Below are 13,030 nucleotides of genomic sequence, written 5' to 3'. Positions count from 1 at the left end.
CCATAAATTTAATTTTGATTGCACAGCTACCACATATCAACTCCACCAGAACATTTCTATTTGTAAATGTATAAACTGTAACGACTGTACCATGAAAATAAATAATTTTAAAAATGTCCACCAGAAAATATTTCTACTCCAAAAATGTTCTATCATATTAAACCTCACTTTTTTTGGTGAAGTAGTTTTCCAGGTTAAAATAAAAAAATATTAATTAAAATTTGATAAAAATACCTTAATAATATATAAATATTAGAGCGCCACAAATAATGTATAATTTTAATGGATGATCATAATTTATTCAACGGTTCGGTACATACAATTTTGTGTATTGATAATTATGGCAATTAATCGGTGAATATTTACGAATGGATTTTGGATAATTCGTTCGGTTCGTTTACGTTCTTCACGTGTTTATTCTTCACGTGTTTACATTTCACGCGTTTACGCTTGGTCGTGTTTGGACGGACTCTTTGGACTATTCGCTATAGCGTAGTAGCAGAGCGGAGTGGGGATAGAGGCGTTCGGTCAGCCAGCGGGAGAGAGGGGAGACGGACGGACACCGGCAAGCAACGAACACCGAGCGGAGCTCGAGACAGGGGAGAGGCGCAGGCGCAACATGATTCGCTTCACACCGCTGCTGGCGCGCACAGGGAGGGGGAGCTCCGGCCCGAGCGCTGCACAGGAGACGGGACGGGAGAGAGGCACACACGTTCACACGTAACACGTTTCGCTTCACTCACCGCCCGGCGGGCGTAGAGTGAGGACTGAGGACTCGCGTGGAACATGAGCGTGCTGTTATCGCTGCGCATTGTACATTCCAGTGCATTGAGAAAACGGGGCACGGAATACGACACGTGGAATCCTACTTTATCCTGAATGACTAAAATAATCTTTTTTTTTTACGATTTAATTTTTTTCAATCAATCGATAAACAAATAAAATTCAATCTCGCTGAAGCAACTGATCGGTCATCCAAATTACAAAATAAAAGAACTTAAGATCGTGCGAATCGATAAAAGACACGAAAACACAACGTAACGAAATATTAAAGTTGAAATTTAATAAAAAATAATGATTCGCACCTTGTTAATATACATTTTTTTTCTTTAATTTCTGAGATTTCTTTTTTTGACGCAACTATAGATAAGCCGATAGGGAAGTCCTCGCACTCGATGTTATTATTATTACAAAATTTGCACATGAATAAGTATTTATAAAATTTTGGTAATTCGTGAAAAATAGTATCGAGGCAAGGGCCAGTAACGGAAAGAGTTTAGTGACGCCTGTAACATAGCTTCGAGAGTCTTGTGTATGCTCGCACGCGCGCGTGTCCGCAAGCGAGCTAAGATGCAAGCATACCCCGAGCAACGCAACGCAAAGCAAAGCACCTAACGCACGGTCCTAAAGCCATGGGGTTGTCGGCAAGCGAAGACGGACAGTCAGTAAATCTACTCCATAGTGGATAGTTTGACACAGTTCCGAGCTCGATACAGTTTCTGTATCACTTTGAAGTCGCGCAGGCAAGATTCCATGCAGATAAGTCGGAGTTGCAAACGCTGCACGCTAAGCAACGCACGCAACGCGTATAACCGCAGCTATGTACAGCATTACGAATAGTTTTTACTAGTCAAATGCTAACAATAGGACGCGAGCAACCGACCACGCGTGCACGCACGCGGGCACACTCGATTCTCTATGAAACGGTGGTACAGGTTTTGTCACTACAATTGTTTCTGTTACTCGACATATTGGCTTATCCATTATTTGCGCAACAAAAACGGTTTTCTAGGGAAAAAACCTAGGGAAGAGTAGGCAAAGAAGAGCCTGAAAATGGGGATATTTTTTTTCGTTTATGTTAATTTTTTTCGTATTCAATCGGTCGTACAATTAAATAACGATTTTTTTCTCTCGCGTCGGTATAAAGTTAAATTTTTGGTGAATAAAAACCCAAGTTCGTTCTCGAAAAAAAGACCAGCGGAAATATAACTTTGTGATAATGAATCGCGATTACGATTTTCTGCGATACGGTGAAGTGATAACAAAAGTTAAAGGTGAAATGATAAATTCCAAACATGGGAGGACGAAAAAACATTGGAAGAAAAGTGTGTTGAAAATATGTGGAAAGTTCTTTATGATCAGAACCATGGAGCAGGATAAGAGAATCCGTAGAGGCAGAGGGAGAGCGAAAGGATCGTGGAGGAAGACGGAGATCGCAAGGATCGCGGGAGAAAAAGGTAGGAAGAAGATCGAGGCCCGTTCCTGTAACCGTGAGTAACTACACCAACGATTTTTTTAAAAATATGGGTGCGCGAAATATGAAAAATGATTTTCATATTACAAGTGTAGACATTATTCTGCCGATTGAATGATCAAAACACGTGAACGTCAGGATGACGTTTGGATATTTCATGGAAGTATTTTTTTCAAATAATGAACCGTTAGATATAATATTTTCGTATTATTTATTTTCATGATACAGTCGTTGCGATTTATAGATTTACGAATAGAATGTTCTGCAGAGTTGATATTTGGTAGTTGTGCAATCAAATTTTGGTTGCTATATTTCTGGTAAACATGTAAATGTGTCTATTCGACTGTCAACAAAGTTGAGAATCTCTGTCGTCGTATCTTTTTTCTTCTTTATCGAAGAAAACGACCGGAGCCACATCTGTGTTAACATATTTGGAACTAGACTCGGATGTTAGGTTAAATTTTTGGGTACATTCTATACTTGGACGCTGACAGCGTTAATAGCGTTAAGTTAATAACGCCCGTTTTCTCAAACTTTAATCTGAGTTTAAACTCGGTTCATCCTATCTTGAAACTATATGAAAAAAATTGAACTAAGTTTGAACCGCGTCGGAGAAAACGGCCATAAAACGTGTTCGACTTGAAGTGAACGCGGTGACGCTGGTTGCGTTCACCCCGTACAGCATCGAAATCGTAAAGACGTATTTAAGACGTCTTTTAGACGTGAAGACATCGTATAGACGTCTTAAATACGTCTTTACGATTTCGGTGCTGTACGGGACGTCATGTTCGACTTGGTGCGATTACAAAATGGCGGAACCAACAAGTGATCTTGTTCTTTTTCAATTACTCGACGAAATAACACTGGATTCATCGAAAAGTGAAGACAGCGGGATGCGTTCAACCATTTGAACGTCGGGAGCGTTGAGAACACAATTCTAAACGCACCCATCTAAACGCTTGTAGCGTTTACAACGCTTGTTTACAATGGAGGGGAATTATTATACCAGAAAAATTCGAATAAAGGCACTCGGAAACAATTTTTCTTAAGATGATGGATCAGTCGGTAATCACACCTCGAATTTTTTAAATTGAACCTCTTTGACATCGTTCGTCCGATTAAATTAATAAAAATGTCATCGTACGCAGCACGATGGCAAAAATCCGATGACATTTTTATTTTTTCGATCAGACGAACGATGTGGAAAAATTTCGTTTTCAAAATTTGCAGCTATCTCTCTCGCACTCACGGTTGTGATTACCGACTGATCCATCATCTTAAAAGTACCTCCGCGGACTCGGAATTCTGATTTTCCCCACTCATTGGAAAAAGTCTGCGTGGGATATATCAGTCTCTGGAAACTCGTAGAATAAAATAAGGGTATTACATTGTATTCATATTTATTTACTATACACACTGATTGAATTTGTTTTTCGATTAAAAACTGTATTCATGAAATAATGCAAAAGAATTAATTGCGAATATACTCAAGAATCGATTTTTCCAACCACTTCGAACCACTGTCTTAAGGCGTCACTCAAGACACCAGGCAAAGCGTTTATGTCTCTGAGTATCATGTAAAATGGGAATGGAAAACTGTCCATATAAGATTTTATTCCAAGCAGTTTACCTCCCTCGAAAACTGGCATACGAATATCCAGTATCGAGTCCTGAAACATAAACAAACATTGAATGAATCCAATATCTATCAGAGAGTTCTATAAGTTGTTTGTGTATTTTCATGGCAAATCAGTGAGTTGACGTGTATTTTCAGTTTTGAAAATGGACTTTTTCAGACATTTAAAAATCGAGAATTCAACGTTGAAGTGTGAAGTTTTAATTGAATTACTCGCTTGAATTTTCATCCCTAACTGGTTTTTAACGAATTCATTCGCACAATTTTTCATTACAATTTTGCATAATTCCAAAATACATTCAACAATAAAAAGTTTATACACTTGCATCAAAAAGTTCTCAGACGTCATTGAACCGTGTATTGAAAATGCACAAATTCTTTGCCAATGAATACTTATCACCCAGTTTGAGAAATTGAAAATTTGGTCAAATTCATAAAAAAATATAAAAGTATAAAAATTCACCTTATTAAGTGGATTATCGACTATGATGAAGACGAGGAATATGTCAGCTAATCTAGCTCTTCTGACAGCACCGTTGACTTGATCCAAGCCCTCAGAAAAAACTCCACGACCATCCGACAAGACGACTAACAATTTTGCATTGTCGTTTGAGCTTTTTTGGCTATCAAACATGTCGACGGTGAAGTCCACCAATTGTCCAACTTTAGTTTTCTTCTGATCGAATCTCATTTCTTGGATTAATCTGCCAAAATGAAAAGATCAATTGAGTACTTGCGTATGGGATTTTCTTTGAGTTATTAAAATATGAATTTAGAAAAATCCAGTGAAATTTTCAAAAATTATTCAAACTCAAAAATCATGCGGTCTCGCAGAACGTTAAAAAAATCACAAAACTTGTAGATAAAAAAAAACCAATAAAAAATCTACCTCGAACCACTGTTTTCCGTGAATGGCTGTCCAAGAGGATGAAGAACAGTCGCAGTCTCTCCGAAACTGATAACGCTAAGTTCCCCAACTTCAAGATATCCCATGGCTTTGCTGATGAGAGACATGGATTCGAAAGCCAGTTCTTTCGAGTGGTTGTCGGCCATGCTGCTGCTGTCATCGAGGGCTAAAACAATTTGATAATCTCTTTTGGACGGTTTCGTACGTCTGAGCCAGATTTTATCCTTTCTAAATTGACTAGCTATATATGGAATGATTTTCCTCATGTTTATTCTTCTTCCGGTTCTGTAATCGCCCTTGAGCCTGGTCGCCTGCGTCGGTTCCAAAACGAGTCGCAATTTTTCGGCCAAATCCCTTGCAGGAGCTTCGACAACGCTGCTCAAACAATTCCAAGCCGCGAGTGCTTCGTCGGTCGAAGGAACGTAAGTCCATTTGCTCAGCATGTTTTCAACTTCCATACGTTTGCTGGATGCTTGGATGGAAGACAAGATATTCGGCTCGAGAGTGTTGGTGAAGAAAGCTGATTCAGCTCCCCGGTCAACTCGTGTGGTTGGAGCAACATCTCCTTCGGTTTCAACGACACTCTCGATTCGGGGGTCCTCCGAGTTGCTGCCCTTTGTATCGTTCTTCGTTTTCTCCTTCTCCTGTTCTCCAGCAGAAGGCACCTCGGCAGACTTTTCGGTTCTTATGTCTTTTTCTTCCTTCAAATCTTCTTCGTCGTCAACGTTCATCTCAATTTCCATGGACTCGTCATCCTCTTTCTTCTCTTCTTCGTTCTCTTTGTTGGCAGCTTGCTGCTTAACCTGCTCTTTGGTAGCTGCGTCCATGGCTTGGTCGTTGTGTTTCTCTGAACTTTTGACATGCTGACACATGTCGACGTCATTCGTATCTTCATCCGAATCAGCTCCTTCTTCCTCCGGGTTATCCTCAGTCGTTTCTTCCCTGGAATGTATCATTTTCATCTTCTTTTTATCTGGTTGAAGTTGGTCCACGAGGGAACGATTCTCATCGCTCTCGCCGGGATTCTTTCGCTTTTCGATCTGTTGTTTCTCGTTCTCTCGATGCTGGACGGGCGCTATATTTTGCATCGAATCTCCGGAATGTCCAGTTTCCTGCTGTTCTGATTGCGCGTTACCGGTTCCACGATTGTTGCTATCGTCTTGGTTGTTCTCGGCTGTAGATTCCTGCTGCTCATCGACGTTGGGCTGATCAGCGGTTCGGTCACGTGTGCCATCCTTGTTTGCTTCTGGTTGATCAGCCGCGTCCAGTTCTTTGCTGGGATCGTCGATGCTTGGTGCTGCTTTTTCTTCAGCTCCGTCATCAGGTTTATTTTCATTTTCCTCTTCCTGTGAATCTTCGTCTTTTTTCTCCGGCACTTGAGACTTGGGATCGTTCTCAGGCTCGGTTTCCGACGGTTCGTCCTCCGCTGCGTCCTCATTCGTCGCTTTCGCATCGCCGCCTTCCACAGCGTTGTCTTCTTCGTCGCTCGAATCCTCCGGTTCGTTGTTTTCTTCTTTTTGGTCTTGCTCGTCTTCACCCTCCGCCGTTTCCTCCTTTTCCGGTGGTGGCATACAATCTTTCATCTCGTCGATATCGAAGGGATTTTCTTCGTCACCTTGCTGCTTATCGTCGGCCTCTTCTCCATCCAAATTAATGTCATCCGGAAGATCCATGGGCTCAGGTTCGGGAGGTGGTTGTTGATTTCCGTGATAAGGATCGATCTGATCGTCGTTCACTTCAGGCTCGTTCATCTCATTGATTTCTTGCTTCTCCTCCTCGCGCCTATCCCCATCTTCCTGCCGCTCGTTATCCTCGTTCTTCTTTTTATTGTCGTCCTTAGCGGTCATTTCTTTCTCACCGATTTCCTCGCCTCTGCCCAAATCGTCTTCTTCCTTGTCGTTCTCATTCTCATTCGAGGATTCATCCTTGTCGTCGCCCCAAATTTCTTCGTCAAGCGCATCAGCTCCTTGCTCCGTCTCGCCCATTTCTTTGTCCAAATCTTCTTCGTTCTCATCTTCACTCTTACCCTCGTTCTCGTCGTTCTCGTCTTTCTCAATATCCTGCATTTTACCTTCGAAATCCTCGGACATGTCGATACCATTTTCTTCTTCCTTGCAATCCTTGTCCTCCTGCTTGTCTTTCTCCTGATCGGCTGGTCTTGCCTCATCCAATTGATCTTCCGTCTCGATCCTGTCGGAAACGTCTTTTTCACCCTCCCCGTCGCCCAGGCCCATACCATTTTGCGTTTTTCCCTCCTTAGTCTCCTCCCCGTCACCTTCCTCGAGATCCAAATCTTTCGGTATGCAGAAACCATTCGTGGCTAAATCGAGAAAAACGCTTAGCTGCAGATTCAACAGTTTGCAGGTTGTACGATAAGTTCCGACTTGCTCGTTCAAATAAAACTGCGAAAAGAGAAGATACTGTTTGAGAAGAGGTAGACATCGAGCTAGCAAAGTTTTTCGTTTGAAGGATGACGAGGAATCCACGTTGGCTGTTATTGTTAAGGAGTTCAAGAGGCACTGATGCACTTCTCGCAATCGCAGGCTCGTGATATCCTTTGCCAAAGATTCTATCAATTTTTCACGAAAACTGTTTTCCTCCATGTCGTTTTCTTCTTCGACTGCATCTTCGCCTTGCTCTTTCGCGTTTATATTTTCATCGTCGACGTTTACGGTGGTGTTTTCTTCGGCCCCTGGAACTGCTACTTCGCTATCGACCGATGCTTCCTTATATTTTTGCTGAATGGCAAGTAACATTGTAGTGATCAATACTTCAATGTCCGAAACACATTCGCCACTTTTGTCTTCGTTACTGGTGCCAACGTCTTCAGACACATTGTCAGATACTTCCAACAGCAGGAATTTTTCCATCCATTCGTCTATAATCGACTGCAAAAATTCGACGCTCTGGACAATTGGATGAGATTTCTCAACCTCGTTGGAGAAAACATTGGCGAAATCCCGAACACAATTTTTCACGTTTAACAAAGTTTTGTTGCTTTCGTTCAAAAATTTATAATGAACCGGAGTGAGAATCGTGACTTCAACGTGAAACAATTTCTCGTAAGACTCGGTGATCGGATTCAATGAGACGAGAGAACGTTGCAAAAGGGAATTAGCTGCTTCCCAGACGGGATCGTTTCTCGTTGCATTAATAATTGCCAAATTGCTCGTTTCAAGGGTCAAAGCTTCCGTGCTTGAATCCAGGCCTGGATCAGCAGGGCAAGCTTGCAGATAAAGCATCAACTGTTCCAAGCCGCTTCCAACAGTGGTGAGGAGTTTTTTAAGATTTTTGGCACAATCGTAGCATTCACGATCGCCCGAACCATTCGTAGGAGAATCGAGAATATTCGTCAAATTGGCAACGTGGCTCCTGAGCGAAAAGTACGAGTCGAAAGAGTCGGCGATCAATCTCTTCTGTTGATGCGCCATGAGCATAATGTGATTGGAGTAACCTGAGCATCTTTCCATGTTCGGCATACCAAGATCAGATTGCATCTTAGTAAATGCAAGGTTCAGTGCGTTCAATCGTGCCAAAGATTTGTAATAATAATTTTCGCAGCCTTCCCACTGAGCCAAAAGTTGTTTGTCGACCTTGCCATGGTCCAAACGTTGGAGGGGCGCGGACAAATCGACCGGTGGTACTGTAAGATCGATAACGTCATTTTGTCGATTTTTCCACGCGAGCGTTCCAGTCCTGTAGGAAACGCCGATGTGTGACATCGTTTTGAAGTAATCAGCAAGCGCCATTTTTTTCTGTTGAAGAATACTCTTAGCGTGTGCTTTTTGCTTCGGTTTTGGTAGAGTCCGATCGATATCCATGTTTTTCAAATGAACTGCATGAGAAATCACGTTTTCCATGAATTCTTCGAGACCGGATCGCAAGCTTGGGTAGGAAGACATCAAGATGGTCTCTTTGCTCAGACTTTTCGCTTTGACGAACAAGTTTTCCATTCGTGCAATGAGATTGTTAGCTTCGTAAAGACTTTTCATTTCTTCGTTAGAAAACTGAGCAAACACTTTCTTGCCGGGATAAGCAAAGTCTTGTGGGTCTATGGAGTAATCACGGATTTTCGATCTGTCCCATTCACCCTTGTCGCCCTCAGAACTATAATTCGACGATTTGATCAGCAGACAAGTGGCTACGCTGATTCCGAGACCGGTCTCGTATTCGCGGATGAATTTGTGCAATGTTCTGTGGGTCTTTTCAACGGTCTCTTTTACCGACCAGTAGTTGATGTCATTCCAGCGAGCTATTTTCACGAAATCGCGAAGTTTCTTCTCGATCGGGGCTTTGATAGATTTCATTTTCCGGTCTACATCGGAACTGAACTGCTTGTAATAATTGTAAACGTTCCAGAATATGGCGAGCAGTTGATCGCGTTCGGTAGATCGTTGCATGTGGTAAACGTGGCAGTGGAAAGTGTGAAGAAGATCCAGTCTTGGCTGGAACTCAACGAGTGACGAACCGCTGATGAAAGCTTCGAGCAATTCGATCAGTTTCTTCGATGTCACGGGTTCGTCTGATTTAGGCACTTCCACAGTCTCGTCAGCTGCTGGGACGTCGACTTCTAAGGAAGAATTTGTTGCGTAAGATTCAACGAGGGCGTAAAGGAAAAACCACCATTTGGAAGCTTTCGAGGCGAGTCTTTCGTGAGCAGAATTCAAGCAATCTTTCCAGCAGGCTAGCTCGAGTCTGCGCCAAGATATTATTTGTTGAGTCAGGGATAGCGACAGCTCGGATAAGCTGACTCCGCTGTGGGCATTCTCCTCCCATTCTTTCATTTTCACGAGCAATAATTCGAGGCCTGTTAGGAATCTCGAGATAGGTGAAGTTATCGAGAACCCGTGGATCCTCTGAATGATCGATTTGATGGATCCGAGGGTCGGGTGCTCTGGCCATTCTTTGAGGAAACCTTCAACTCTGTCAACGATCGCTTCCAAAATTGGCAAACATTGTCTGGCCTCTTCAACGTTGCTGCTTTTGTAATAATCGTACGTTCTACCCTTAATGATTGATCCATTCTCCGTCATAGCGTCTCGAAGATTGTCGGCATGGCCTTCGCTCGTGCGTACAGTGACGGCTGTCAAAAAGTTCAAGCTTGTGTAGAGCTTGGTGTTCAAGCGACAATCCATAGCCGGTAAGAGGTTCTCGAGCATGAGAGAAAACGTGTTGTACCGCTGTATCAATGGCTCAACATAATTTCTCTCGATGTTATCCACTCTTTTCCTCAACCAAGCGGCTCTGACGAAGTGATTTACAATTTGGGAATGTATGACGCGAACTTCGTTAACATCAGTGTCGGTAACGAGGCCAGCGTAACGTGAACTGGTTGCATCCTTGTTCTCTTCGTCGTTTCGATTAGTTTCTACGCGTTCCAACGTCGGTAAGTTCGATTCTTCGATATCCATGAAATCCTCGTCCCTCGATGTCGGGAACAAAGTACGAAGTTCCCGAGTTATTTCTTCCTCTTCGGTGGGACAACTGCCTTGAATCTTTGCTTTGTTCACGTAGAGACTGTCCTCTGCAGCAGCACGCTTTTTACTTTCATCCCGCTGGCTCTGCCAGATCAAGACGATCTGTTGGAGGAGAACATTGAGCTTGTGCCACGAGGTAACGTCCAGTTGACCCTCGAGACTGATGCGATTGTAGAGCTCGAAGAGTCCTACTTTCACCATGCGGAACTGCTCACACAGTGAAACGAAGGAACCGTTGCTCTCGTTGTTCATACTTTTGTTTATTATCTCACGAGTTTCGGGGGATGTACAAACCTCTACGAGGCTCAGAAGATCACTTTGCCCGTTACCGATGGTTGGAAAACGTACGAGATTGTGCAGCAGATTTTCTACGGCTTCGCCATTCTCGTTGCATGTTCTAAGATTAATCAATCTTTTAACTTCGTCGCTGAGAATTCGAACGCCGTGTCTGAGTTGGGCGATTGCTGTTAAGAAAGGAATTACGATATCGGGATAACCCGAGGAATATTTATTGTCCAATTGTTCGGCAAATCTTTGCAAGGATTCTTGCCATATTTCAGCCTCTTGAATTCCGTCGTTGGCTGGTGAGATAACACCGGAGTTGAGGGTCCCTCGAGTATTCAATTGTTCACTGGCATGCAATAATTTGCTCATTATTTTTGTGATCGCTTGCCAGGACATTAGGCTGTTCCGAAAGTTGTGAGTTTCCTTAGCCAATCCTACGAATTCCGTGCTCAATGGGCGTACAGCTTTGCAAGTTTTGAGCTCGTTCCTCTCACTCTCCAGTGACACGAGACGATCTCTTGTCTCAAGCGTACGGGATGATGTATTCGTACTGGGGAAGAAGTCACCACGAATTCGTGAATGGAGGCTCGCCACGTAAATCGTCTTTCTACAATCCTCGATATCTTCCTCAACGTAACGAAGTTTCAGACTTATTTTATGAATCGGATCAATGTGGCCAAGATTTCCGAATAAAAATACTTGAAGATATCCAAGAATGATCCACGCTTTGGCTCTTTCGAGGTGCTCGTTATCTCGCGGTTCTGACGATTCCGAAATCTCTCTAGTTTTTCTCTTCAACTCGTTCAGTGGCTCGACGTAATCTCTCTTGAACTTTTCCTCCAGCTCCATTCGAACGTTATCCTTCTGCTTCGCCATTTCTGTTTCTAAAACGAGACCGACATCTCGTTCATTCGCCATTTTTTCTTCGGCGTTCAAGAAAACTTTGAGATAAGAGAGCAGTGTCAAACGATCGTTTCGAGATCTGTCGTAATCCGGTGAGTTGAGAGCTACGCTGTTACGCCATAACACCTCGTTCAGTGTTTTTAATTGGCTCATTCTCGATTTATATGTACCTAGACGAGCTGTCGCGAGAATCGACTTTTCATGAACCGTTTTGCACTTGTTGATTATCAATTCCGATACCAAGTTCGCAAGAATCGGAGAATCGATAGGATTGATAACCTTGCAAGTCTCAAAGCCCGTTATCGATTTTTCCATGTCCATCTCGCTGATTCCTTGCCAACGGAGGAAATTCTTCGAATCGTAAAAAGCACAGGACCTTCCGATAAAACGATCGAGTTGGGGGAATATTTCGTGTTTCATACGATCCCGTTCTTTCGAGCCATTTTCTTGGAGAACAATTGCTTTCAATAGCGCGACGAAATTGATCGGTAAACTTGGAATTTTCGACAGTTGTTCTAAAACCCGACTATTCGTTTCGATCTCTCGATCTTCGGATATTTTTCTGTGAAAATTGTTAGCCAGCACGAAAAATATGTACTCGTAGATCGGCCAGAGCTGAACCTTAATCGATAAATCGATGAGATCACGATCGCGATATGTTTGAATGTGTGCGAGAGCTTGAGACATCTCGACTGGCGTTCGTAGTCCTAAATTCAAACGATTGCAAAACTCTTCGGTATCGTGTAAGATTTGTAGGACCGACTCGTCGGAATCACGATCGTCGTAGAAACTTTTCCAAACGTTCATTAGTCCTGTTCGAATTTTGACCGTTTCGTCGTTTTGCAAAAGAATTATTTTCAATTCGGCCTTCAAAGTACTGTCACCACGATCCGTCGCGCAGAGTCCTAATTCGTTGGACAATTTTTTCACGTGTGAATAAACCAACGCTCCGGTTTCCGATGAAAAAGGAAGTGGCATAACGAGGTATTTTTTCAAACGCTTAGCTATTTTTCTGAAAGGGTCATCAACAGATTTGACGCTCTCGTTAATGCTTTCAATCATCACAGTCAATCTTTCAATCTCCCCTTTAGATTCATTGCTCAAGTTGAATTTTCCACTCAGCGCGAATAAGCTTTTGACGAATTTAACGAGCCACTTGTAGTGAACTCTGAGCATGAGGATCGTCTCGTCGAGACTGCCATAAATGTTTGACGTCTTTTCCGTTCTATCGACAAGCGGCAATTTTCCCAATGTGTAGAATCTTTCCAGCCAAGCAAGGTTTCTTCGGAGCTCTACGTATTCCTCGCTCGTTACCACAGTCGAATCATCCCGGAATATTGAATTCACGCAAGAATTTAATTGAGCGATAAACATCACGAAATTCGTTATCAGCGGCTGATTTTTCAAGTGTGACGTTAGTTTCCCTGAAAATAAGTGAATGAAAAATCAAAATTCTATTCACATTTTCTACTGAATTTAAGGTGATTTGCGACCTTTTAGAAATCGATCTAAATTATGATTATTAATAATTCAATGACTAAAACAATATTAAAATAGCCATTATCATT

The 13,030-nt window shown here is 42.5% G+C and overlaps 1 protein-coding gene across 1 annotated transcript in view; it reads right to left on the bottom strand.

Annotated features, from left to right (window-relative positions):
* Positions 1-3,637: 3,637 nt before the first annotated feature.
* The window catches only part of LOC122412007 (midasin), a 107,991-nt gene continuing 98,598 nt past the window's right edge, over positions 3,638-13,030 (bottom strand). Inside the window, exons 14-16 of the mRNA XM_043421215.1 lie at positions 4,780-12,886; positions 4,354-4,594; positions 3,638-3,924 (exon numbers count right to left, since the gene is read on the bottom strand). Of these exons, the coding sequence (XP_043277150.1) occupies positions 3,742-3,924; positions 4,354-4,594; positions 4,780-12,886 (8,531 nt within the window). The 3' untranslated portion in view covers positions 3,638-3,741. The remainder of the gene's footprint in view (positions 3,925-4,353; positions 4,595-4,779; positions 12,887-13,030) is intronic.

Source organism: Venturia canescens, chromosome 6, assembly GCF_019457755.1.
Source record: "Venturia canescens isolate UGA chromosome 6, ASM1945775v1, whole genome shotgun sequence".
Taxonomy (NCBI): Eukaryota; Metazoa; Arthropoda; class Insecta; order Hymenoptera; family Ichneumonidae; genus Venturia; species Venturia canescens.
Note: the sequence above shows the minus strand (reverse complement) of the source record. Positions and strands in the feature narration are given on the sequence as shown.